Here is a 25,764-nt window from a genome sequence, read left to right on the forward strand (position 1 = left end):
TTTTTATTAACACTGTCCTTATGATCAGGGGCCCAACACCAGAAACTCTGCTAGGGGGATGGCTCATATTCTCCCTTCTCCAATCCCCCCTCTCCAAATTCTGTCAGAAACACTATAGATCTGTCAAATACACATGAAATAATTTATATACATTGTGAACCAGAAGGCTCAGGTCTATTTATTCTGACAGAATGCGTGAATTACACATTTTAATTAAGATAAGAATACCCCTCCCCCCCCACTGCCACATCCAAATAATCTATATTCTCCTCCCCCCACATCCCTAACACCAGGGCCAAGCCATCCATAACAAATACCATCCTTTACCAGCAAGAGATGGAAGACATTCTTTTGGTGAGAGTCTTAAGTCAGTAACCAAATAATTCTATATACCTTTAGGTGTACAACTTCCCAAATTTGGTTTCAAGTGAGCAATGGGACAAAGAATACTTACCATCTTCTGTACAAAAATAAAGTCTTTGTTGTAAGTGGCTAGTGCTTTATTAAACAGTTTTCTTTCTAGGGAGGTCCACTTGTCCGAACCTACAAAAAAACACACATTTCATAAAAAAACAGCTCAGTTCTCCTCACTTGTGGTTGCTGGTTCACTTAGTTAAGTTACAAACTACAACTGTTCAGCATGTGATGGAATACATATCACACTCCTTTCTGAACAGGAAGTGCAGTGTAATGGTTAGGAGCCCTGACACCTGGGTTCAGATCTCAGCCGTGGCCTTGACCTTGGCAAGTTATTGAGCCTAAGACTCAATAACTTGTAGGTTTTATTACCTACAAATGGGAATAATTCTGATTGTCTCCACCTCTTAAGATTTCTGTGAAGGTTAAAGAAGGTAATGCCCCAAAAGTGTCTAGCTTAGTAACTGGAAAATCATGAATGCTTAATGGAGTTTAGCTACAGTTTTTATGTAATTAGGATGAGGGCAAGCATTCACGTAGCAAGTGATCCTCACATGTGCTGGATTCAGCAGTCTTCACCCTCAAGATGTTCACAGTCTAGTGGGGAGAAAACCAGGAGGCCCTGCATTCAAGGTGATGATTGCGAGGATGAAGGGAGGGGTCGGGTGCCGATGGGGCACAAAAGAGGAACACCACACTCAGGTTAGGGCAGCCGGGAAGGCTTCCAGGTGGAGAGAACACCTGAGCGGGGTTTAAAAAGACACAGAAGCAAGTCAGGCAAGAAGGAGATGGAAGGGAATTCTGGGGAGAGAAAGCGGCATGTGCAAAGTCAGAAGCAAGCAGTGAGAGGACATGTCATTCATTCATTCATCCATTCGGCAGATACTTATTAGGTGTTTACTACATGCAAGACACAAGGGGAAAAAAACCTAATACTTATAAGTGCTTACTATGTGCCAGGCTCTAAAGTACTTTACAGATAGTAGTCATTTGGTTCGACAGACAATCTGTAAGATTGGTATTACTGCTACCCATTTTACAGATGAGGAAATGGAGGTGTTCAAGAAATAAGCAGTAATCCAGTACGGCTCAACTACAGGGTTCCAGCAGAGGGAAAGCAGATGAGGCTGGGAGGTGAGAGGGACTGGTTCCTGACAAATCTGCAGACGAATGAAGAAGAGGCCCTGCAGTGCCGGGCTGGTCCATCTTGCCTTGCTGGCTGAACTTGACATTCATGTCAAAGCAGGATATGCAGATGTTTACAGAGAATGGTACTGGCCTCTTTCCAAGGCAAGTCCTACTTCTGGGGGCTCAATCACTGTGGCTGGTTTGCAGAAACTCAGCCTCATTCTAACTTTTTGAATTCCCTGTATCTCTGATTCTTTGGATGGTACATGGCTGGGCTTTTGATAAGCCTCTACTTTTCAGAGCTGTAATCCCCCAAACTATAGCATTTTTCCTTCCAACCAGAACAAGCCCAAGATTTCCATTCTGCTATGCTTGACGGAGGGGCTAAAGTAAGAAAACCTGAATTGCTTCTTCCCTCAAAAGGCTGAGCCCAAATCATTCAAACAAGTGAAACCACGCCTGGCAGGCAGGCAGGAGGCAGACAGCCTTGGGTCCTTGAGAAAATATGTGACTCAGTGATGTCAGCTCAGATTTCTGAAATAAACACCTTCTCTGTGTGACTCCCTGATGGGTCCTTAAGCCAAGAGCTCTGGCTCCAGATGCAGGATATGCTCTCCACAGCTGGGCTGCTTCAGGCCTCTATAAAAGTAGGGCGACCACCTGATTTCTTTGGTTTGTGAGTTTCTCTCTTTACTTCTAGAAGGAAAGCAGCTTTCTGATTAACCCTCGGAAGAAGGAAGCCTCTTCCACAGGTTCTGGAGGCCAGGACATCTCTGGTTGCGCAAACCATCGTAACAGGGAGAAGTGGGGCCACAGGTTTGGAGAGGCTTTGCTAGAGTGGATGTGAGCAGAGCAGGTCGGTGGGGTTTGGAGCTCTGGAGCACTTGCATCACCATTCCTCAACTTCTGTCCAACACTCAAGGGCTTTGGGTCGCAGTTCCCATTTGCTCCCATTGCCCAGAGGCAGAGACAGAAAGGCTGAACCAACAACTGAAAGACCAAAGAAGAGTCATGGCTCCTTTTAGGTATCCATTAAAACAGCAAAGAGAGATCAGAGAGGCAATGGTGTAAGAGGACCATGATGGGGACATGTCACACTAGCTGAGCCCCTGGACCAGCATATAGGGAGGTTGCTGTGCTGCCCTGATGCAGGTCCAGTCTGTGCAGCTCTGGGTTGCAGCTCACATAAGAAGTCAGGGGATATTTTGCTGATGAAAACCCCCAATGAGATGAATGAGAATCCTTTCCACCCTCAGCCAGATCCTACGTTTCCCAAGTCAGAGTGCAGCTCTAAGCCTCCGTGAGACACTCACAGGGCCACACAGCCTTCTCAGGCCAGCACCCAGCCTCTATGGTGGACACACTTTCTTCCACCCCATGCCAAGCTTGTCATCTGATTACTGCCCAAACCGCAGTGTTAAGTCCCCAGGTCTGTTTACTTGTGAGAGGTATGTCCCTACACGTCCCCAAATGGCCTTCCAGCTGTAACCCCAAAGAAGGTGAAGTGACCTCCTGGACCATCTGATATGGGGGATCCTCAAGCCTCATGGGGGAAGGAGGCCTTCTCCCCATCAACTCTTTGGTGGTTTTTAGGGCTGCTGCTATGTGGTGGGGTCTTCAGTCTTCCAAATCCCAGAGTGTCCACCCCACACCACCAGTCCTGGATTGGAAGTGGGCTGCACCCTCGCAATTTCCTCTCTGTGCTGCCCCCCACCTGAGGGCTGGGGTGGGGAGCATGTGCTCAGACGGCGAGAGATGGCTCCCCTACGTAATCCTAGGGTCTGCGCTTTAGCACACGTGACTGTGCTGTGCGTGCATGTCTGTCCAACAAGGGTGTCCACAAACTGAGAGGCAGAGGCGGGGCCAGACAAGCCCATCGGTTCTCACGCTCCATCTTCACCGCACCCTGATCATGGGATTGCCCACAGGGCTGAGAATCCACTCCTGGGCTCTTGGGCTGAATTCCCAGGCTGAAGCCGGGTATATAGACATAATATCTGGATGCGCTTGCCCCAAATAATAAAGTCACTGTGCTGTGATAAAAGGGGTGACTTTAATCAGGAGACCACAGGCTGCGAACCTGGTCCTGCCCCTCACTCCTTCTGGGGCCCCTGCAAGTTTACTTCTCTGAGTCTCAGTTTCCTCTTTTGTGACTTGGGGATCCTGACAGTCATGCTGTGACTGGCAGCGTTTAGTCCGAAGTATGTGCACAGAGAATGTTTTAGATCTGGCCACTCGGACGGCAGATTCCAAATCAGCCTGCAGCCGTGGGACACACGCTGTCCCCTGCTGACATCTGCGGGCACTCATGAAGCCCGCCGGTCCCTGCCGCGTTCCCTGTTGTGTGTGTGCTCACCCACAGCCTTACTCTGGGCTACCTGTAACTTGCAGCCTTCTCCTCCCTGCCCCGAAATCCTCCTGTAATCCCGACAAGGCTCAGCGTCTCTCCTCCTGGGGTCTGTCTGGCAGGAGCATTTTCCTCATTCTTGGACAAGGTTTTCTAAGCCAGCCCTTCTGGGATTCTATTTCTTGAACAAAGTCCAGGATAAAATGCAAAACCAAGGCAGGGGGCTGCCCCAACTCCTCACCTGCCCTCCCCCTTTGAGATCCCTGCTGTCCACTCAGCATGTCCCTGGGGTTGATGGGCTGATGACACACCCTTCCCCCCACCCCAATCCATTCTCCCTGGGGATTCCTGGCTAGTGGGCTATTATCAGCAGGGGTCCCTAACAAGACGATTAAGGCTAATTACAAAGAGCCTAATTAACTGGAGGAAACTGGTGCTGGAACAGTATCCAGAGGAAAAATGTTCTGAGCTTCGGTTGCTGGGAAACAGGCTCTGGATGGTGGCGAAATTTGGGGCAATCTATAGCGAATGCAGGCAATTAAAACGAGACATGGAGGGGTGAGAGAAAGTTTGGGCACAGTATGTCTTAAAGAGAGCCTTTCCGTCTTCCTTTCAAGCTCTTAAAAACTGTTCTTGATGCTGTTGTTTTAGCAGTTACATAAGAAAGACACGTTCATTGTAGAAAAAGGAGGCCCTGTTTTTACACCAGATCTTCATTTCCGTGAAAGGTTTTCCATGATGGGTGAAGACTGAGTAATTTTTTTAGGGGTGCAGGTGAACCAGGTAATACCAGAGTTCCCTCTGAAGGCCAAAGGCAGGGAGGCCTTGATCTGAATCCAGAACCCGAGCTTGTCCACTAGCCTCTTTTCCACAAGTGCCACATCAGGCAAAGCAGCAGAGTGAGTATTAACTCCGTTCCTGCCCTTCTGGGGATCACTCTCCAGCTAGCGACATGGGCTAAGAATGCCTGTGAGATGACTTTACAGCTGCGCTTCTTGAGAAGTATTCTCTGGAGAACGTAATTTTGTCTCTTCACCAAACTGGGGCAGCTTCCGAGACAGAGACCAGGCCTCCCCCCGACTGGACGGGTATATTCCCTCCAGGTCGCTCCCATCTCCGGAGTCAGGTCAGGGCTCAGGACCCAGTGAGTGCTTGGGCTGTGGTGGGGGCCCATAGTAGCCTCCGCTGAACCCTTGCCAAGACTCCCAGGGCCAGGTCTGACACCCCTCCACTCCGTGCCCATCTGCAGGAACGACCGGCTCAATGGAAAAACCAAGGACGCCGGAAGCTCTCTAATCACAACCAGGCATCCTTGTCACCCTGACAGACCCACACTCAAGCCTTCCCCACCCAACCCAACCGCTGACTGGGAGCCACTGCAAACAACCGCTGCCACTTATGGGCGGAGGGTGCGGAGAGAGGTCTGGACCGGGCACCTTGGTGTGAATTAGAGACTGGGGGCCACTGCGACAGCCCCCTTCCTCTGAGGATCTTAACAGGGCTCTTCCGGGATTGCCAAGCTGCCCCCAGATCTGGGCAAGCTGCCCACCTACACTGATGTCTCTCCTGGGCCCCAGCACTGGTCGCTCTTTCCTTTTCTCACTGAACTGCTTGGGATGGGATGGGGTGGGGTGGAAGGGCAGGTCAGGAGGGAAGTGATTTTCACAGGCTCCTGTCTCTGTCTCCCCCCAATTCACAGTCTGCACCCCTGAACCCAGCCTTGCCACCTTCCCTCCAGGGCACAGGCCGGGGAGGTCTGACCTCTCTCTAGACAACTGGAAGCCTGGGGTGCAATGCCAGGGCCGGAGTCGGGCGGGAGTGACACTGGCCACAGCCACGGAGCTGGAAGCAAAGGAGATTTCAGAAGACAGTGTCCCGGCGAGGCTGGACCTGAGCTGACAGTCCTGCTGGAGAGCAACCCAACGGGGCTTGGCACGAAGGCCAAGGCAGGACGGGGCCACGGGGGTGGGATTCACTGATGCCCGGAACCAATCAGAGGGTGGGGCGGTGAAAAGGGCGGAAGGCGGTGGCGGCTGGTAGCTGGGGCACGTGACGGGGGTAGACTCTGTGGCCTCCTCTGTGGTCTGGAAGGGAACCGCCAAGGGGATGGAGTCAGGCCAGACTTCAGAGATCTGTGACCTTTGTCCTTTATGCTCATAATTCTAGAAGATTCTCTGGGGCCCAGTCTGTGGTCACTTCCTGGAGAAGAGAGATTACTGGCAGACCTAGGCGAGCACCCTTTTCTTGGGGACACACAGCTAATGGGACACCAACCCTTCACACCGGACAGCTCCACCTCTCTTGTCTCCAAGGGTCAAAAGGATTCTGGAAGCAACAAGAGTGCTTCCTGGTCTGCTTATAGGGGAAGGGTGCAAGGGATGGGCAAAGGATTTCCCAGGAACCCCCAACCCCCGAAGATCACTGAATTTTAGCAGAGTTTAGGGCCTTCTAGTTTCAAAGCTTTTAGTACTATTTTAAGGTTGTTTGGGGTGGAGGTGGTTTCTAGCCCATAGCTTTCCCGTCTCTTTTATGTCATGACACACACTAAAAAGATCACAATACCTGCTTGGCATGCTGGGAAGAACTGGAGGGGATTTGGGGCCCAGACAAGGCTGCTCACAGCTGGAGATGAGCAGCCCAGAGGCGCCGGCCACCCCAGTCACCCCGGGGGCCAAGGGCAGCCACAGCAGATACTAGGGAAGCCTCTCTGCTAAGCAGAGAAGCCTGACCCAGGCTCCAGGAGGCTGGACGGCCCATCAGGGTTTAATGGGCAGCAGATGACGGTGGGAATTAAGAGGACTGAATTGCTTCCATGGCAGATTAGAGAGAACTCCCACATCTTCTACCCACACGTGGGGCAGACACCAAGCAGGAAACGATGGAGACAATATTAAGGAACTGGCTCCTTGAGGCCACGGGGTTACGTGATGGATTTCTTATCCAATGTGTCCATTCTGTGCTCGCCTAGTGCCAGCAGCAGCCTGTGCGCCGGGAGCGATCCACAGGCAGGCATCCCGGGCTTGCTGTGCTCAGGTGAGTGGCTTCTGAGGCCTTTCCACCCTGTGATGACAGGCAAGAGGGCCAACTCGGGAGAGGAGCCCGTTCTGCAAGGCAGATGGTGGGGGGGCGGGTCACAGGGAGCCCCCTGAGAACACGCCGGAATCTGCAGAACAGCCCCCACCTGAGGCCACATCTGGCCGCCTGGACCAAGGACTGGAAAAGGTATTTACTGGGTCCCCAAGGCCACTGAAGTACTTAGCACCCCATCTACGCACGGTCCCCCCAGGCACCAGAGACACCTTCAAATGATTAACAACCAAGGGGCATTGGAGGATCCAGCCCTCTCTGAAGCAGAGAACCCAGGCAGGCTCATGGAGACCCCCAGAATGGACAGGGCTACTAGTTAACGGAAATACAAATGTTGACTTCAACTTCATTGTCACCGCAGGTTCCCCAGCCTGTTTCACTCTCTCTTCACGATTCTCACTACATTCAACTCTTCAAGGTGTGTCCTCTTTCCCTCGTACTGGTGATGCCATCGTTAATCCACCCCCTCCTGAGAGAGACTTGTATGTATATGTACGTGTATGTGTACGTGTACATGTATCTGTGTATGCACATGTATACTTGTGCATGTACACGTCTTTCTCCCGCCATTGGTGATCTGTCATTTAATAACTGCCGACCCCTCAGACTCCAAACTGCACAGGACAGGACTCTGTCTACATCTGTCACCGTCACTTCCTTCTCTTAGCGCTCAGCACAGTTTCCTGTACGTAGGAAGTACTCATTAATTGTTCAACCAATGAATAATAAAGCTACTAGACTGTGCCAGGCATTGGGCTCCATATACTCTCTCAAATCTTCACAAAATCCTGCAAGGGATGGAGTATGAGCGCCACTTTACAGGTGAGGAAACCAAGGCTGCAGAAGGCCACGGGGTGCAGGCAAGATGTGAACCCACGTCTACTGATCCCCAAGTCCAGGGGCCGCTGTGTGCTGTTGCCTTTGTGGTCTACCCTCTGTGGCTCTTCCTCCGGGTGCACTGATCTCACTGCTGCACATGCGGGCCTTGTCCCCTGTCGCCCAGCTCTTGGCACACCCATGAGGGGCAGGAGCCCAGACAGACAAATGCCCGACAGCGACCAGCCAGCGGATACAGCTGCCCCACCATCTACGCCCCAGAGGCCTTGAGAGCACAAGCGGCCTTGAGGACAGAATGGGTGCTATCTGTTATTAAAAGGGGACACAACCAACACGCAGACAGCCCGCTCTCGGGAAGCAAGGGGGCACAGGGCTCCGGGCAACCTACCGGCATAGTGGTAATTTGCTAAAGGGTGACATTTTAACCTGACTGGCTTCCGCAGCAGCAGCATTTCCAGAGCAGCCTGCAGACCCATGGGAGAGAAAAGGCGAGAGTCAGTCATGGGGCTTGTGTCCTCAGAAGACCATCTGCCTAACAGGGAAAACGAGCCAGCATTGCAGGGCCCGGGGTTGGGGGGCTGGAAGGAAAAACAGAGGAGACTCCCCGATTTGGGGTCTTCCTTCTGGTCAGCACCCAACAGGACTCATCGTTCTAATACCTCCTCCACCCATGCCTGCAGCCAGCTGGTCTTGTCACAAAAACACAGGTGGCAGCCAAAACCCCACTCCTTCCTTGGTGAGGGCCCCAGCTTCAGAGATATGGTGGAGCCTCCTCTGTTTGGAGGCTGAGTCTCTGAGGAAATGAGTGGGTGATTTGGAACTGTTTTTGCAGAAAAATCACATGTTTCATTACAACTGAACATCAACAGCTATATTAGTAATAACTGTACTACACACTGTCCTTCCAGGGAGCCTTGCTAAATAACCCTTTCAAATCTATGTCCTTCAGCCTCACTGACTTTGTTAAAAAAGTGGTGCAGGTGGAGTTGAGCTGTGGATGGTTTGGGGATCTCAAATCTTGCTACTCCAAGTGTGGTCCATGGACCAGCAGCACGGGTATCCCCTGGGAGCAGGTTAGAAATGCAGCACCTTGGGCCCCCCCTCCAGAATTGCTGAATAAGAGCCTGCATTTTAACAAGACTCCCTAGGTGATGTGCATGTACGTTAACAGTTTGAGAAGCACGGCTCTGCAGCACTGATCTTAAAAGGTCAAGGAGAGTTCTCCAACGTTCTAGAGAACCCTTGAAGGGTATCAGTAATCTCATGAGAAGGTAGTATTGGGACACTTGTTTACTTTCACATTTTCATAAAATCAAAAAGGACAGGAGGTTAGCTCTGGTATAAGAATCATGTATTTACTAAAGGGGAAGCTGAGGCTGGTGACGAAGTGCTCCAGCCAGGGGTCCAGGTTGAGCAGGCAAATGGTCAGCTCTGATTCTGGGAAAAGGGCACCAAAGTTCTGGTTTGGGGATGCCAGAGAACTGCGCCAAAAGTGGAAGAATGACACCAGATGGTGCACAGCGAACATTTCACTTTGGTTAGGGGAGCAAACGGTTCTAAGAACGTCAAACTCTGGCTGATTTCCAGGTAGGGAGGAGTGACGAGCAGAGTATGACAGGCTATTTTGGGCCAAGCCTTGCTTCAGGAAGGCCTTCTACTTCCATCACTGCAGACCTGTTCCCCGATGTGAATTACAAGACTGCTGAAAAGAAATTCTAGTTTCCCAAAACAGATGTGTAAACAGAAATCCAACTGGAGGTTTTCTGCAGGCTTTCAAATCCTGGCCTACTCACTGAGATAAGGAAGATGGGAGGCACACCGACTGGTCATCATCCTAAGAGTTGGTTGGGGGGTGGGGCATGAAACAACACAGAAACTTGGTAAAATACTTTTCAGAATTCTGACATGAAGCATATGAACTGGGAAGCCTCCTTTTCACAGTTCCTTACCATCACATCACCTTTGGCCTCGAAGAGAGAGTGCAAAGCAAATTCAGAATTGGTCCCTCCACCTGGCAACGCACTTGAACAGCACAAATTCAGGAGATGCTCCACTGTTGGGAACAAAGAGAGGCCACTGCATCAGAAAGAGCTCAGGGTCACCGGAAAGACAAACCGATCCTGGAGCCAGAGGCCCCCGGGAGAGAATCCAGCCTTTCCTGCCCAGTTCTTCCCATGCTGCCAATACCTCTTTGCTGGAAGTCGTGGTTTTCCAGCTCTGGCCAGGGCTTCCAAACCAGTGTGGCCTTGTGTGTGTCCTGGGCCAGGGCAGAGACATCCTGGAGTTCTGGGATCTCCGCTTGGAATCTCAAGCCAATGTTGATGCGTCTTTAATCGCAAGAAGAAAAACAACAGTGTGGTCTTCAATTTGAGACCAAGGGCAACTGTCAGGGACTTGAAAAAGAAGGAAACCAGTTCCTTCTGCAAGAAGAATGCAGGCGCATTTCCTCACAGTGTGATCTGAAGATTCCAGGCACGGCCTTTCTACTGGGATAAGGAACAGCTTTGAGATTGGGGAGAGATGCTGTGGGGAGCAAGGGAGAAGCCTGCCTGGGGCTTCAAAGCTCCCTATAACTGGGAGAGGGAAGGTCCTAATTCCAAGGGAACAGCTGCCAGAGCACGGCCGAGGGTACCACTTAACCCAATGGGACAAGTACAAAGTACTTATTCCATTTTTTAGCCCTTTCAGACCACTTTCACATAAATATCCCATCTGAACCTCACCAAGACCTGTGATGTAAGCAAGGCAGTGATAATTATTCCTACTCAATAGATGAGTTAACTAAAGCTTAGAAAGGTTAACTGGATCAAGATCAAATAACAAAACGGTGCTGGAACCAGGTTTCCTGATTCCTGACTCAATCTACTCACCACTCTACCATCTGGCCTCTTCTGTACTTATCCATGAAAATAACCAGCTTTCTCTTCCATTATACCCCCCAACTCAATTACTCAACAAGGCCACTTGGAGGATCAGCCAAGAATCTTAGGGAGGGGCTGGGGGATCAAGGGCATTTGGATGGTGCCTCGTGGAGAGCTAGGCAGAGCTAGACAGATGTCTCAGTGTCACTGGGGATGTGAAGGCATGTGGCCCCAACCAAACTAGCTCACGGAGCCACAGATGGGGACGCCTGGTTCTCCAAACACAAGGCTCCTTGCTTTTAATGTTTAGTCTTTAGAAAAGGCCTTGAAACACTGGCAGTTACAGGGAAACAACAGTACTTGAGAAATACCACGATCATACATTTTCTGCAACTTCTTGCCCAGTGGCCACCCTGATCCCAGAAGCACTAGCTACACTTCTCAAAGCTCCCCATCCCTTTTCTAGGCTGAGGCTTCTGTTCTAAAGAATAATTGGCTTTTCCTTACGGTTCGACATCAACGGTCTGCTCTCCAGGCCCTGGGGTGACTGTCACGTTGCTGCCATCGATGCTGTCTGAAGCACAAAAACCAGGGGTCACTGGTCAACAGGGAAGGGTACTGAAGAAACCAAATGAGCAGTTACCTAAACAGTCATGACAGGACCCCTCTCCTACCCAACCCACGCCGGAGTTACCCCAGCAGTCTCCGAGGAGTTGGATGGAATGTGGAGCAACGTGGCTTAGCGTTTCCCCACTTCTCACACAGGGTAAGGAGTGGCCTGCTGCCCTACTCTGGTCTGCTAAGCTTTTTATTTATTTATTTTTAAAATTTTTAAAAAATAATTTTTGGCTGTGTGCGCAGGGCCTGTGGGAGCCTAGTTCCTCGACCGGGGATTGAACCCAGGCCCTCTGCAGTGAAAGTGTGGCGTCCTAAGCGCTGGGCCACTAGGGAATTCCCCTGTTAATCTGTCTTATTTCTATGAAACTATTCTTGCTCCAGAAAGAGATCCTGGCTACAGGCCTCTCCTGCTTGATCTTTTTTTTTTTTTTTTAAATAAATTTATTTTTTATTTATTTTTATTTTTAGTTGCATTGGATCTTCCCTGTGGTGCATGGGCTTTCTCTAGTTGCGGTGAGCGGGGGCCATTCTTCGATGAAGTGCACAGGCGGTGGCTTCTCTTGTTGTGGAGCACAGGCTCTAGGCCCGTGGGTTTCAGTAGTTGTGGCACACGGGCTCAGCAGTTGTGGTTTGCAGGCTCAGTAGTTGTAGTGCATGGGCTTAGGCACTCCGCGGCATGTGGGACCTTCCCGGACCTCGGCTCGAACCCGTGTCCCCTGCATTGGCAGGCGGATTCTTAAGCACTGCGCCACCAGGAAAGCCCTCCTGCTTGATCTTTACACAGCATGCTAAAATGTGAAGGTGTGGTCTTGCATATAACCCCATTTGTACATCTACTTAGTACATTTATTTTGGGTGTCTCACACGGTTATCCACAGCACACTTCAACTGTTTTTCCTTATCCCAAAGAAACTCTGATTATCGCTCTACGTGTTAGTCTCCGCGGCTAGACTGCGTTTCCCCTGAGAAGTATTCTAGTTATTTCTAGCACCTAGCATATTGCCTGGTACACAGAGTCGAGCCACTGCCAAGGTCTGTGGAAAACGAGACGATAGAAATGGGAGGCCTCCTGGGGCAGCACCCAGAACAGTCGGGGTGCCGCCCCCGAGGTCGCGGAGGCGGGGACAGGGCCGACTCACTGGGGCGGCAGAGCAGCACGCGAGGCGTGGGCGTCAGGGGCGTGAGGGGCAGCTGCGGATGCGCGCCGGCGCCGTGGCCGGAGATGAGCACGTTGCTGAAGAGCCCCGAGCCCTGGCGCACCGGGCTGAGCATGGGCGGGGGCGTGTAGGGGGGCAGCTCGTGGGCGGGGTCGAGGAGCAGGTGGTCGCCCAGGACGCGCGGGGAGCGCAGCTGGCTCTGGTACAGGGTGGCGCCAGAGTGCGAGGCGGCGAGGTTGGGCGTGTAGGACGGCGGAGGCGGGATGAAGAGCGGCTCCGGCCGGTGCCGGAACTTCTTCTTCTCCGGCGCGGTCTTGAGGGCTTCCTCGGCTTTGGCCAAGCCTGGCTGATGCTTCTTGGGAATTTCCTACAACGGGAAGAATGGTCCGATTCAAATCCTTGGGCTTTTTTCCACAGGTTATGGGAAGGGGGACTGCTGTCCTAACGGGGACCCCTCCTCCCTTCCACTTGTCTGACCGCAGCATCCTCCGCCTTCAGAAACGGCCACATCCACTTCAGACAAGGCGAGATCTGGTGGCTTGATTAGGGAGAAAACTTTGGTTTTGGAGGAAATCCCTCATGTCTGGAGAGTGATGGGGGTGGTAGGAATAGTGGGTGGGCAAGAAAGAATAAATTCACATTCTTTATTGCTTATCACTGCATTCCCATCTGGTGAGTGGAATCCAGCTGAGTGGGCCCTTTAATTCCCCACTGCTCCCCGGGGACAGACATCGGGGACAGATAACACATGTTCTGAGAAAGCGACAGAAGAATCTATTCAGGGAAGCTGGGCAGAGGCTGTGGGGCAGGAAGAGGGGGTCAGGCCTTGGCCAAGGCTCCCAGGGCCAGTGACCCACACTGGGCTCTTCTTCAAGGTAACCTTAGGGTTGAGGAGAGCCATCCCGGATCTTTGAGGCCCGTCTCATGTGCTCTCCTAGAAGTGCATCTGGTGAGCCTCCCCCCGTCACCACCCGCCCTCACTACTGCTCCCAGCACTGGTGGCTTATCTGTGGCAAACCCTTCTCGTAGGTTGGTTTCCTGTCAGCAGTGTTAGTTTATTTTATTCCAGCAGAACCAAGCATCTTCTGGAAGGAAGATCTGCCACATGGATACAGATATACTAATAAGTAAACACACGCACGGAAAGAGATAAGCGGGGCATGCCAAAGCCAAACACAAACAGACTTGGTTGTGTGCCAGCATCAGCCCAGAAAAACCGAGAGCTGGGTGTGGCTGGAGAGGCAGCCATGCGGTCGGGAGGGGCTGTGAGGATACCTGCAGAAAAGTTCTGGGCAGTCTGTGGTCCCCTCCCAGGCCCTGCAGGCCAGTGCTCGTCACAGCTGTGGTCCCTGGCAATTCCTGTGCCCAGGGTGGCGCCTGACTAGGAGGCAGCAGGGGGTGATGGGAAAAGTTGGCTATGGTCATGTGACCAGCCTCCTCCAGGCCATGTGACCTGGCCCAGTCACCCCTCAGCTCTGGGCTCCTCTCCCTCAGGGCCCCTTCTGCTGCCTTCAGCACTTCAGGCTGCCCCTCCTGTCTCTCCCTCAGCTTCATCGTCTTCTGGGGTGCCGTCCCAGCCCCTAGGAGGGGAGTCTAAGGAAGCAGAAAGGTGAGGAAAGGGGAAGGGGCAGCGGGGACCCCCGGGCCCCCAGGGGGCTCTCCTTAGGTCAGAGAGCCCCAACCTGCTTCCTTTCCCCACCAGGGGGCTCCTCACCACCTGAGGCTGAGGTGGAGAGAGGGGGCTGAGGAATGGGAAGAAGGTGCACGTGCCCCCAACTTGGGGAGCAATCCTGACACCACACCTGGTTCCTGGGTAACTGATGGGGTCACCTGAGGACCCCGAGTGACTTCAACCCTGCACTGGAATCCAGACCTCTGACCACAGAGCCAAAGGCCCCTTTCGGGCTCTCTCTCTACTTGAGCCTCTGGGTTCTGTTACGACAGCTCTATTCTGGGACTTTCCAATCCTCCAGGCAAGGCTCTGAGACCCTGGGCCAGGGAAGGCCCCCCGAATATCAGACCTGGATGTCACTTGGGAGGAAGCATTTACAGAGTTCCAGCCAAGCTGGAGACAGGGCGAAGCGCTGAGAGGTTTTAAAAGCACCCCAGAGAGGTGACAGTCACTGAGGAGGCCAACACCACCCCCGCCCCCCAACCCCAGATCAGGGAGAAACTGAAGTTCTGAGAGGGGAAGGGGCTCGGCTGGCTGCATCCCAGACGGCTAGGAGCAGAGTGGGGATTAAAACACAGGGCTCCTACGTGGACATTTTGATTTCTTTATATTAAGTGTCAGGACCTTGCTCACACTTACTCAAGTCCTACCAACACGCTTCCATTTCGGCTTATCTCCTCACAGTATCTCTCTCACCCTTCCCACAAAACCAAGTTCACCTCTGCCTTCAGAACCCTACTTCAGAACCCTACTTGGAACTCTCCTCGTGAGTTCTAAGCAAACTCACCTCAAACTTCCCTTGCCTCATCCCAGTCCCTAATGACCTTAGCTCCCCAGGTATATTCCCCACCAGCCACACGCAGGGCATTGTGACTACGAACGTTACTTTCTCCAGCTTCAGGCTGAGAGTTTCCAAAGGGTAGAAACAGCATCCCTCCCACCAAATGAGGAACTTGCCTGGGCAAAGAGGGTGCTTGGCTGTGTCGTTTTCTCTCTCTGCCTATTGCTGGCCCCCAAGACCTGCCAGCTGACGAGAATCCTCACCTCCAGAGGTTCTCCATCTGCCTTTCCTCTTCTGAGCCCTGATATTACATAGAAAACCAAAAAGGCTCTTTCTGGATTTTTCTAGTTCTCTTAATTATCCTCCTTATTCCTATTCTGGCCCAACACCACTCGTGTCTCCTGGAATCCCAGCAACTACCTATCCTGTGAGGACAAATGTGACTCAGCACACTACCCTGTGGGGAGGGGACAAATCTGATGTAGTGAATCACATGGGTTACAGACTCCCCAGGGGAGGGGTGGAGGGAGGGAGAGAGGGGGAGAGGGACAGAGAGGGACAGAGAGAGAGAGAGGGACAGAGAGAGAGAGAGGGGGGGGGGGGAAGAGAGAGGGAGAGAGAGAGAGGGAGAGAGAGGGAAGGAGAGTGAGAGAGATCTCTGTCCCAGAGCCAAGCTAAGCTGCTTGGGTGACGCGCTCAGAACTTGAGAAAGAGAACAGTGAATAAGAAACACAAATCTCTTTGCTTTCTTGAGAGTGGGGGGGTGGGTGTCTCAGGGGAATTACTTTGGGCATCTTAATGAATCTGGTCCTCTGAGGGTATTTATTTACACAGGGGTGATACTGAAAATATTAAGCATGTGGTAAGGCTGACTGACCATCAGAATGGATGCCAGCTCTACTGCCTGGAGGACATGCTGTGCCAGGGGTTGCCTCTTTTTTTTGTTTTTTTTTTGCGGTATGCGGGCCTCTCACTGTCGTGGCCTCTCCCATTGCGGAGCACAGGCTCTGGACGTGCAGGCTCAGCGGCCATGGCTCACGGGCCCAGCTGCTCTGTGGCATGTGGGATCTTCCCAGACCGGGGCACAAACCCATGTCCCCAGCATCGGCAGGCGGATTCTCAACCACTGCGCCACCAGGGAAGCCCAGGGTTGCCTCTTTGGTTGCTAGATTTGGGGAGGTCTGGAGATCCTGGGGGAGGGGCCAGGACCCTGGGCAGTAGCTATTTATTATCTGGGACAGTACTTCCATATTTTAATAACTGTGATCACCAGCTGAGTTATCACCTCTGTTTAATCTAGGAACATCTTCGGGTCTCTCAGAATCTAACCCAGACCATTAGCCTGGTAGAGTGCCAGGTGTTTACTGGGTGGCACGCAGTGCGGACACGGATGGGATTCCCAAGGTGGCCGTGGGGGGCTCAGCCCACAGAGGCCAAGCCACGTCTGAGCTCAGGCCAGTGGCCCTGGCAGAGCTGTCCCCATCTCCAAGAAAGCAAAGGGATGTCCCCACCCCAGGCAGGCAGGGCAGAGCAGCAACTCACAGCAGGCGGGTGGGGGGCAGCCCCTTGGGGTGAGTGTGGGGGAGAGAGGGTCATCCTCACGAGCACGGGCATCTCGTCGTCCGACATCGAGCTGGCTGGCTTGTCTCTGGCTGAGGGGGCGGCAGCGACGCTGTTGGCGAAGCCCTGAGAGCTCGGCTTGGGCGGGAGAAGCTTGACAGGGACAGACACGGGCATGACCATGGGCGTGAGGCTTTCCGCCTCGGGTGGGAGCTGCGGTGGCGGCGGAGGCGGAGGCGGCAGTGGCGGCTGAGGCGGAGGCGCCGGGGCCTTCTCTCCTTCCTCCTACACAGACAATAAAGGCTTTGATCCTGGGCTGAGAGCAGCTCTCACTGGGGGGGGATGCACTTTGCTCTTCCTGAAACGTTCCTGGACATCACGCGTGGGTGACAGAGAACTGCTGCAGGGTGGTTTCCTTCCTGCCAGCCCGAGTCCCTCGGCTCCAGTGATACCCGTCGGCAATGGACAAGGCACTTGATTTTCTACATTAAAAAATCCTGACCGTGTATCACTTGTATATTAAAACAAATAGTGAAGAAAAATTTTTGTGTGGCTGTCATTGCTTTTAAAGAAAAGGACATGGACTTAGAATCAGACCAAAAAAAACAAAAAACAAAAACACATAAGCTCTTGTGCAGGAACTTTTAATTCTATGGGCCTCAGTTTACTCATCTGTCAAATGGAGGAAAAGCTCTTTTAACTGGCATGGTCGGGAGACGGAGTGACCTGCGTCACATCAAAGTTTCTGGTGAACAGAGTTAATCCCATAGACTTAAATTAAGATTAACAGCATTCAAAGAATTGAGAAAGTTCTTTGAATTTTATTTTATTTTATTTTATTATTATTATTTTTGCGGTACACGGGCCTCTCACTGTTGTGGCCTCTCCCGTTGGCGGAGCACAGGCTCCGGACGCGCAGGCTCAGCGGCCATGGCTCACGGGCCCAGCCGCTCCATGGCATGCGGGATCTTCCCGGACTGGGGCACAAACCCGTGTCCCCTGCATCGGCAGGCGGACTCTAAACCACTGCACCACCAGGGAAGCCCTCTTTGAATTTTAATCTAACTCTAAAACTGCATGGGTAGTTCACCACAAGGGTATCCTACCTGGATAATCCTAAGGGCATTTAAAGGTCTTTGGACGCTAGAGTCTACCACTAGTGCCCTGGTGAACAGAAAATGCTGGCTGGGAGCCTGATGGTCACACTAGCTTTCCCTGGCCATTGACTATGGATCTGGAAGGCCCAAGGGACCCTGGTCTTGAGTACTTCAAGCAGCAGAAGTTGAAAACAATATTGCATCAACATGTTTTCTTTGCTGTCTTCTCTAGGAGCTGGAGAGGCTGGGATCCCCTAAAAGGATTTCTACCACCTCAGTTCTGGACTCTTGTTCATAAAGCCAGTGGAAGCGGAGACTGTGTGACCTGGCTGGCTCCCAGCGTCAAAGCTTGAGTACTTTCGTTAGGGAAGGACTATGCCTCCTCAGGTTCCCTGAGTGGGGCTCACATCACTCTCTGATGGTAGCAAAGCAAAGCAAGCAGCACATGGCCTGGGAAGGACTGGGGGCTGACTCCTGCTCACCTGTTTGAGGCTGGGGGAGGCCCTCATCCCCCCGTGGGACCGCATGTGGCCGTTCAGGGCAGGCAGACTCTTGAACTCCTTCAGGCAGATGGAGCATGTCAGCTTGTTCTTGGCATCAAACTGCTCCCCAAACACTCCTTTTGGTTGGCCACTGCTCAAGGGTAGGACCAAGTGGAGAGGACACACACATTGATGAAGGGAAACAGTGACTCATCACAAGACCTCACACCCTACAATGAACCCATTTCATTCATCCAGAGCTCCCATGGCCATGGCCCTACTTGTATCACCCCAATTCCCTTCAGAGAACTAAGCCCAATTTGCAGATGGAAAACTGAGGCTCAAGAGTAGGAAAGGGCGTGCTCAAGATCGTGCAAGAGTTGAACCAAACGTCTTTCTTCATTCCAGGCCTTCAGGTGCTGGGTTTTTCTCCCACCTCTGGCTTATGACCCTTCTAGAATCAGCTTCGGCTCTCCTCTTCCAGATGTCTTCCCTTAGACACATGGGTCTCAGTCTTCTGGTTCAGCCTCCAGGTTGCATGTCTTAGTTTGTAAGGCTCTGGCTAAGTCTTTATTTACCAAACCCATGAGGGGAGGAAACAAGACTGTACTATTCACTGGGGCATCCTCATAGCTTAGTTCCATGCCTAGCACACAGTAGGTACTAAATAAATACTCACTGAATGGACAGAGGGCAGAACATGGGTTTTGGAGTCCATCCCAGCATCCCTACTTTCTTTTTTTTTTTTTTAACGTTTTTTAAAAAAATTTTTATTTATATATTTATATTTATTTGGTTGCACCGGGTCTTAGTTGCAGCAGGTGGGCTCTCTTAGTTGCAGCTCACAGACTCCTTAGTTGCAGCTCACCGGGTCCTCAGTTGCAGCACCTGGGCTCCTTAGTTGCAGCTCCAGGGCTCCTTAATTGCAGCAGGCAGCCTCCTTAGTTGTGGCTCGTGGGCTCCTTAGTTGTGGCATGCAAACTCTTAGCTGTGGCCTGCATGTGGGATCTAGTTCCCTGACCAGGGATCGAACCCGGGCCCCCTGCATTGGGACTGTCATCCCTACTTTCTTGATGTGCAACCTTAAGCCCTCTGAGCCTCAGTTTTCTCATTTGTAAAATAATAATGATAATAATAGTTAACAATGGTTGAGTGCTTACTATGTGCTAGGCACATGGTAATCACACCAACCCTCATGGAGCTACTTTTATTACATATGATATAGAGTAATAATAAGCACTCAAAAACAGTAGCTGCTATTATTATTCTTATAAATTTCTTTGAGGAATTGACTTTGAATTTGGAAATGAATCATGAGACAATTTAGGGAAACCTTCCAGTCTCCCAAAATGCCAACAAGCCTCCATGCATCCATCCTACCTTGAGTCAGGGGACCCTGGCTGGGCTCTGCCATCAGGTAGGTGCATCTATTTTGAGCCATGCAGGACACCAGAAGAAAGAAGAAAAAAAACAAATGTGTTTCTGATGGGAGGAGTCCTTGAGCGGCGGGAACCCCAGGGCCTGCACACTTCTTTCCGCTCTCTGCCTCACGCTGACCGGGCTCACAGATACGCACGCCCTTGCCCTTCCACACCTGAAGCTTCCAGACTTCTTTCCCCTGATGTTCCCTGGCTTGGGGCCACGCCCCCTCACGGAGCCCCACCAGCCACAAGCCCACCGGGACTCAATCCCCCACCTCCTTCCTTCCTGTTCTCCCTGTCCACCTACTCTGTACACAGACAGGCTCCATTCCCGAATGGAGGGCTGGATGACACAGCCTCACGCTGGGAGACCTCAGCTTTGGCCATGTCATCTTATTCTTATAGTCACAAAGTCTCTCAGTTACTGTAGGCCTGAGTCTTAAACAAAACAGGGTCAAGGGAACTTTATGCCTGGTCTTCAACCTTCATCGGAGCCCTCTCTCCATCTACCCCAGTCCTATTCAAGGTGCCCTCCTCCCCCGACCCTGTTGTCACTTGAGTGTAGCACTTGGGACACGCCAAGGCCTGAACGGTGTCCAGGACACAGTAGGCAGTTTCGTGATCAAATAGATTTTGGAAATAATCAAGGGTTAATAACCGTCACCCTCAGGCTGAATCTGGCCTGCAGACATGGTTTGCTTGGCTGGACTGTTTTAAAAAATCCTAAGAATGTCATTAGATGGGACATCTGCTCTCTAGTCCACACAGTCCTTATTATCTCATACCAGGCTGTTTTGCTTTTTTTTTGTGTGTGTGTGTGGTACGCAGGCCTCTCACTGTTGTGGCCTCTCCCATTGCGGAGCACAGGCTCCGGATGCGCAGGCTCAGCGGCCATGGCTCACGGGCCTAGCCGCTCCGCGGCATGTGGGATCTCCCCGGACCGGGGCACGAACCTGTGTCCCCTGCATCGGCAGGCGGACTCTCAACCACTGCGCCACCAGGGAAGCCCCGTTTTGCTTATTGACTTTACCTGCCTGGATCCTGTGGGCAGCTAAGGTTTTCACCTCTGCAACTACACAAGGTATCCCCTTGGGGAGATTTGCAGTGCACACGAGCATATTAAAGGTTCTGAGAAGTCCAGCAGCACTGCAACCTGTTTCACTTTAAGAAACCCCAAATTTGTTTATCCAGAGAACCCATTCCCCTCCTCCCAGCAATATCCATTCAACATTCTACACAACTCCTATTCTGGGCATTAGACTTTGAGAAATGCTATCATAATGTGGTCTCCCTCCCGAAGGGGGGACAATTTCATAGGAAATTCCCTAAGGATACAGACTTAAGGGGCAGCAGACACTGTGGTGGTCCCTGGGCACCTGATCAGGCCTTGACCATTACATGCATCATTCAGGACCTGATATGGTGAACTGGCCATCTCCTTAGTGAGACTGTAAACTCTATGGGCAAAGAACTGAGTCAAAATTGCGTTTGTATTCCGCAGCGTCTGGTTAACGTTTGTGGAATAAAGAAAGGACAGAAGTGTTGGAGGGGTTTGGAGAGCGGACTGGGCACTGCATAGACTCAGCTCTGGCTGGCCCATGGGCACACTGAGCCACCAGGAGAAACAGCCACTGTGAGAATACCTGGGGCCACACGGCACTGGGAGATGGCTGCTGGTGCTGAGGCCCCATGTTGTTGAGGTGGATGCCACTGGGGGACAGGAGCGGCCGGTGGGGGAGCGCACTGCTGACCCGGCTCAGGTCCGAGCTTGCCGGGTCACCCATTCCTGTATCTGGAGGCCCCAGGTCCCCGTGGGAGCTCAGCATGGCCTGGGCCTGCCTGTCGCTTGTATAAGTCTTGGGCTGACCGTCCTCAGGCTGCTGGTGCTGGGGCAGGTGGCTCTGCTGGTACATGGGGTGGCCATAGGGCTGCTGGGGCTCCTGGTAGTAGTACTGGGGCACGGAGCCCAGCTGAATCAGCTGGACAGCGTGCGCCTGCTCCGGGGTGTACTGGTGGGGGTCCCTGTGATAAGGAGGGGGCTGCAGGTGCATCTGTGACTGCCGCGACTCTGGCAAATGCTGCATCATGGGTGAGGACTGGTAATACTGAGGTATCTGCATCGAACCCTGCCGCTGCTGCAGCTGCTGGGGCTGCGCTGGGCAAATCTGCTGCTGCGGCGGCGGCTGCATTTCTTGCACTGACATCCGCGGCTGCCCGGCTTGCTGCTGTTGCTGCTGCGGGTAATACTGGTGCTGCTGCAGCTGCTGCATGTGCTGGGACAGCACCTGGGGGGCCTGCAGTGACTGTCCTCCCTGCACTGGCATCTGGGCCAGTGGCTGCTGGTAGTCATAATACGGGTGCCCTTGGCTTGGGTGCGGCGCAACCTGAAGAGCTGGTTTGGACAGCCCGCCAGTGAAACCAGGGTGAGGCTGCTGGGGCACCTGCTGGTAGCGGGAAGAGAGAGCCGGTGCTGAGGGCTCCATGGGCTTCTGGGACAGCAACTGGCGGAGGGCGCTTTCAGGGGCTCCGTCCATCACCGCTGATTGGGTGTGCAGCACCTGGGCCATATTGTTGACCTGAATTCGCAGGTTTTGGTTGGCAAACACCTGGGTGAAAGAGTCTAGCTTGTGCAGGACACCGCTGGTGAGCTTCTGGGTCCGGATCTCGCTAGCCTGGGAATAGGTGTACTGGTAGCCATCGGTGGGCTCCGCCTGGGCTGGAGACCCCCACATCATGTTCGAGTTGGTCAGGTTGCCACGTAGCTGGACATGGTTTCCAGGCCCTGCATGGCCTGCCCACCCTCCCTGCCTTGAGGTGTCCACTTGGCCAAGCGTTTTGGAGCCAACAGGCAAGCCCAGACCATCCCGAGTGTCTTGAGGGAAGTGGGGGGAGATGGGTGATGCCTGAGGGGCATCCATTCCAGCCCCGGGGACTGTATTCCCATAGTTGTGGTTCAGCCCACCGTGGACGCCAAGTGGTGGCTGTTGGTAGAAAAGGTTCTCACCACCGTGGGCCACGTGATTGGTCTTGTACAGTTGCTGATCCCCCATGGTGCCTGCCTTGATCGTGAACGTCCAGCCGCAAAACCATAAAAAAAGATCGATGACACAAACCCGAAAGGACTGAAACCCTGAGAAGCAGAGAGAAAGCGTCCACACTACTCCACGGCTGACATGTCCATGACTGTGGCTGGAGCCAGGTGTTCCTGTTGGCCTCTACCACGCATATGCAGAGCGGGGGGTTTTACATCCTCACCCGGGCTGAGGTACGGACCAAACACCACCGTGGTGAAGAGATGCTGCTCACACCTGCAAGACAAGATGCAAAAGACAGGAAAGGATTTACTTGGATGTTTTGTAATGAGCAACTGTATCTACCACAGCCCATTATGGAAATAAACACAAAACGAGAGCGTGGATTAGAAATAGCCAGTTTCATACATGTCACTCCTTTACACTGATTCTGCAGATCCTGACCCCCATGTGAGATATGAACTCTCTTACTTTCAAGCCATTGCTCAATGGCTCATTAGTTCATTGATTCGTTAATTCATTGTTTTGCTCACTGATCAATTCATCCATTCTTCTGGAACCCTGCTATTGAAAGCCCAGCACTATTCTAGGTCCTGTAGGGGATATAAAGAAGCTTAAGACATTCATTAATCAATTCATCTGGTCAAAAAATACTTACTAGACATAGACATCTACTAAGTGTAAGGCACAAGGCTAGGAAATCATTAAGACATGGGCCATCTCTCAAGGAGCTTACAGTTAGAAAAGGCAGTTGGCCACATGAATAACTACAGTACAAGGAGGAAAGAGATGCATGTAATAGAAAGGTAAAAAAATAGGGCTTCCCTGGTGTCGCAGTGGTTGAGAGTCTGCCTGCCAATGAAGGGGACATGGGTTCGTGCCCCGGTCTGGGAGGATCCCACATGCCGCGGAGCGGCTGGGCCCATGAGCCATGGCCACTGAGCCTGCGCGTCCGGAGCCTTGTGCTCTGCAATGGGAGAGGCCACAACAGTGAGAGGCCCGCGTACCGCAAAAAAAAAAAAAAAAAAAAAAAAAAAGGTAAAAAATAACAGATAAGGAACTCATAGTCTGGAGAGCATATTTCTAGCAGAAGAACAGAAAAGGAGACAGTTTCAAGGAAAAGCAGCACACGTGTCAGTACATAGCTACCTGCCTCCTTGGGGTCCCTGCTCAGGGAAACATCTGTGCACAGTGCTGACCACCTGGTCGGAAGCCTATGATGTGGCCTGACTCAAAAAAATAGGCTGGGCCAATCAGATTCCCTCTCTTAGAAACATGAACTAGGAAATTTTGAGTGACTGGTCTAGTCTGATTTGAAGCCACACAGGTTCCTCTGTGAACTTCAAACTGGGGTATGTCAACCCCTGGGAGTACACGAAGACTTTCCAAGCACTATACACACACATTCAAAGCTTTAAGAGAATCAATGTCCAGATCCTCAACTTCCATAAAAATCCTTTTCTAGAACTGATGGGTGACAGAATTGCAGGACCTTTGGTCCTGTCCAAAACATCCATAAGACATTGGGTCTGTAAGATATCTGGTCCACGTCAAAAGGTCCCTGAAATTTGGTCTTATCCAAAATGTCCATAAAGCATATTTGGTCCATGCCAAATGGTTTTGGACAGGACCAGATGTCTGCTAACCAGTGACAGAGGTGCAAGTTGTCCTTTTACACCTACTCTTTCACAACAGCCCTCCTCCTTTACAAAAGAAAGACAAACTTCTTACTCATTCCATCCCAAATCTTAACTGGGCTTATGCCCCAGGGATGACTCCCCCAGCCGCCACACGAGAGGGCACAGAACACTGAAAGTGAGCAACACTAATAAATAAGTAGTAAATCTTCTTTGCAAGCTGGGTGGTTTCCAATTCTTTTTTTCATTAGGAAGGCCGAATAGAAGTAATTAAAATATAATTGTTAGTGATAGATCACTATGTGATTTTTTTGGTACATAACTCAGAAGCAGATCAAGAACTGAGTTGACCCTGCTTTAATAAAACTTGTATTTTTATCTATTAGTTTATGTGAATGAGGGTTTTTCAGTGTTTACATCTGTATAAATGAAAAATGGAAATACAATCGATGCTGATCCTTGTCTCATATCTCATGCAACAAATAGTATTCTTCCGTGGATAAATAAAAAAAAACAGAAGAGATAACCTGGCACCAGCAAGATTCTATCTCTGGACCTGGGTGATAACTGCACGGGTGTGCTCACTCTGTATAATAACCTGAGCTGTACACTCAGACCTCATCACATACATGCACGTATGTTATACGTCAATAAAAAAATTACTTAGCCAAAACATGGAAACAAACTAAATGCCCATCAACAGATGAATGGATAAAGAAGATGTGGTACATATATACAATGGAATACTACTCAGCCATAAAAAGCACAACATAATGCCATTTGCAGCAACATGGATACAACTAGAGATTATCATACTTAGTGAAGGAAGTCAGAAAGAGAAAGACAAACACCATATGATATCCCTTATATGTGGAATCTAAATATGGCACAAATGAACCTATCTACAAAACAGAAACAGACTCAGAGACATAGAGATCAGACTTGTGGTTGCCAAGGGGGGAGGCGGGGAGAGAGAGGAATGGACTGGGAATTTGGGGTTGGTAGATGCAAACTATTACATTGAGAGTGGATAAACAGCAAGGTCCTACTGTATAGCCCAGGGAACTATATCCAATCTCCTGGGATAAACCATAATGGAAAAGAATATTTTTAAAAGAATGTCTATGTGTTTAAAACAGTCACTGCTGTACAGCAGAGATTGGCAAAACACTGTAAATCAACTATACTTCAAACAAACAAACAAACGACCCAAAAAACTCCAAAAAGCAAACAAAAGAACAATGTATTTACATGAAAAAGAATTACTTTGAAAAGTCTCCAGCATCACCACCTAATGTACATTTTCAATGTAATTTTAGTTTTTATGTTTATTAATTATTTATCCAAATTAGAGTATATTTTATGTTGTTTTGATTGCCTGCATACTATTAATAATCATAATTATACCTCAAACACGAAGAAAATTTTAGCATTTAGAACTTTCTGATTTCAGGAAATTTAAAAAGTTTGAACTTCATATGAAATTGTTACAGAGAAATGTGACAGGGAAACAAACGACAGAGTTGTTTTTTTTTTTTTTTTTTTTTTTCCCCCGTACGCGGGCCTCTCACTGTTGTGGCCTCTCCCGTTGCGGAGCACAGGCTCTGGACGCGCAGGCTCAGCGGCCATG

At 51.1% G+C, this 25,764-nt stretch overlaps 1 protein-coding gene across 9 annotated transcripts in view; it reads right to left on the minus strand.

Moving 5' to 3' along the window:
• The window catches only part of TRERF1 (transcriptional regulating factor 1), a 204,830-nt gene that overhangs the window by 16,160 nt on the left and 162,906 nt on the right, over nt 1–25,764 (minus strand). For 5 of the 9 annotated variants that reach the window (XM_082637833.1, XM_082637837.1, XM_082637834.1 and 2 more), the window contains 10 exons: nt 21,109–22,773; nt 19,425–19,471; nt 18,045–18,195; nt 16,448–16,750; nt 12,435–12,819; nt 11,185–11,251; nt 10,004–10,143; nt 9,766–9,869; nt 8,205–8,280; nt 455–543 (listed from right to left, as the gene is read on the minus strand). In XM_082637833.1, the coding sequence (XP_082493959.1) occupies nt 455–543; nt 8,205–8,280; nt 9,766–9,869; nt 10,004–10,143; nt 11,185–11,251; nt 12,435–12,819; nt 16,448–16,750; nt 18,045–18,195; nt 19,425–19,471; nt 21,109–22,515 (2,769 nt within the window). In that variant the 5' untranslated portion in view covers nt 22,516–22,773. The remainder of the gene's footprint in view (nt 1–454; nt 544–8,204; nt 8,281–9,765; nt 9,870–10,003; nt 10,144–11,184; nt 11,252–12,434; nt 12,820–16,447; nt 16,751–18,044; nt 18,196–19,424; nt 19,472–21,108; nt 22,774–25,764) is intronic. The other 4 variants (XM_082637838.1, XM_082637839.1, XM_082637840.1 and 1 more) reach the window with 3 other exon arrangements.

This window comes from Mesoplodon mirus (assembly GCF_964341445.2).
Source record: "Mesoplodon mirus genome assembly, chromosome: 12".
Lineage (NCBI taxonomy): Eukaryota > Metazoa > Chordata > Mammalia > Artiodactyla > Ziphiidae > Mesoplodon > Mesoplodon mirus.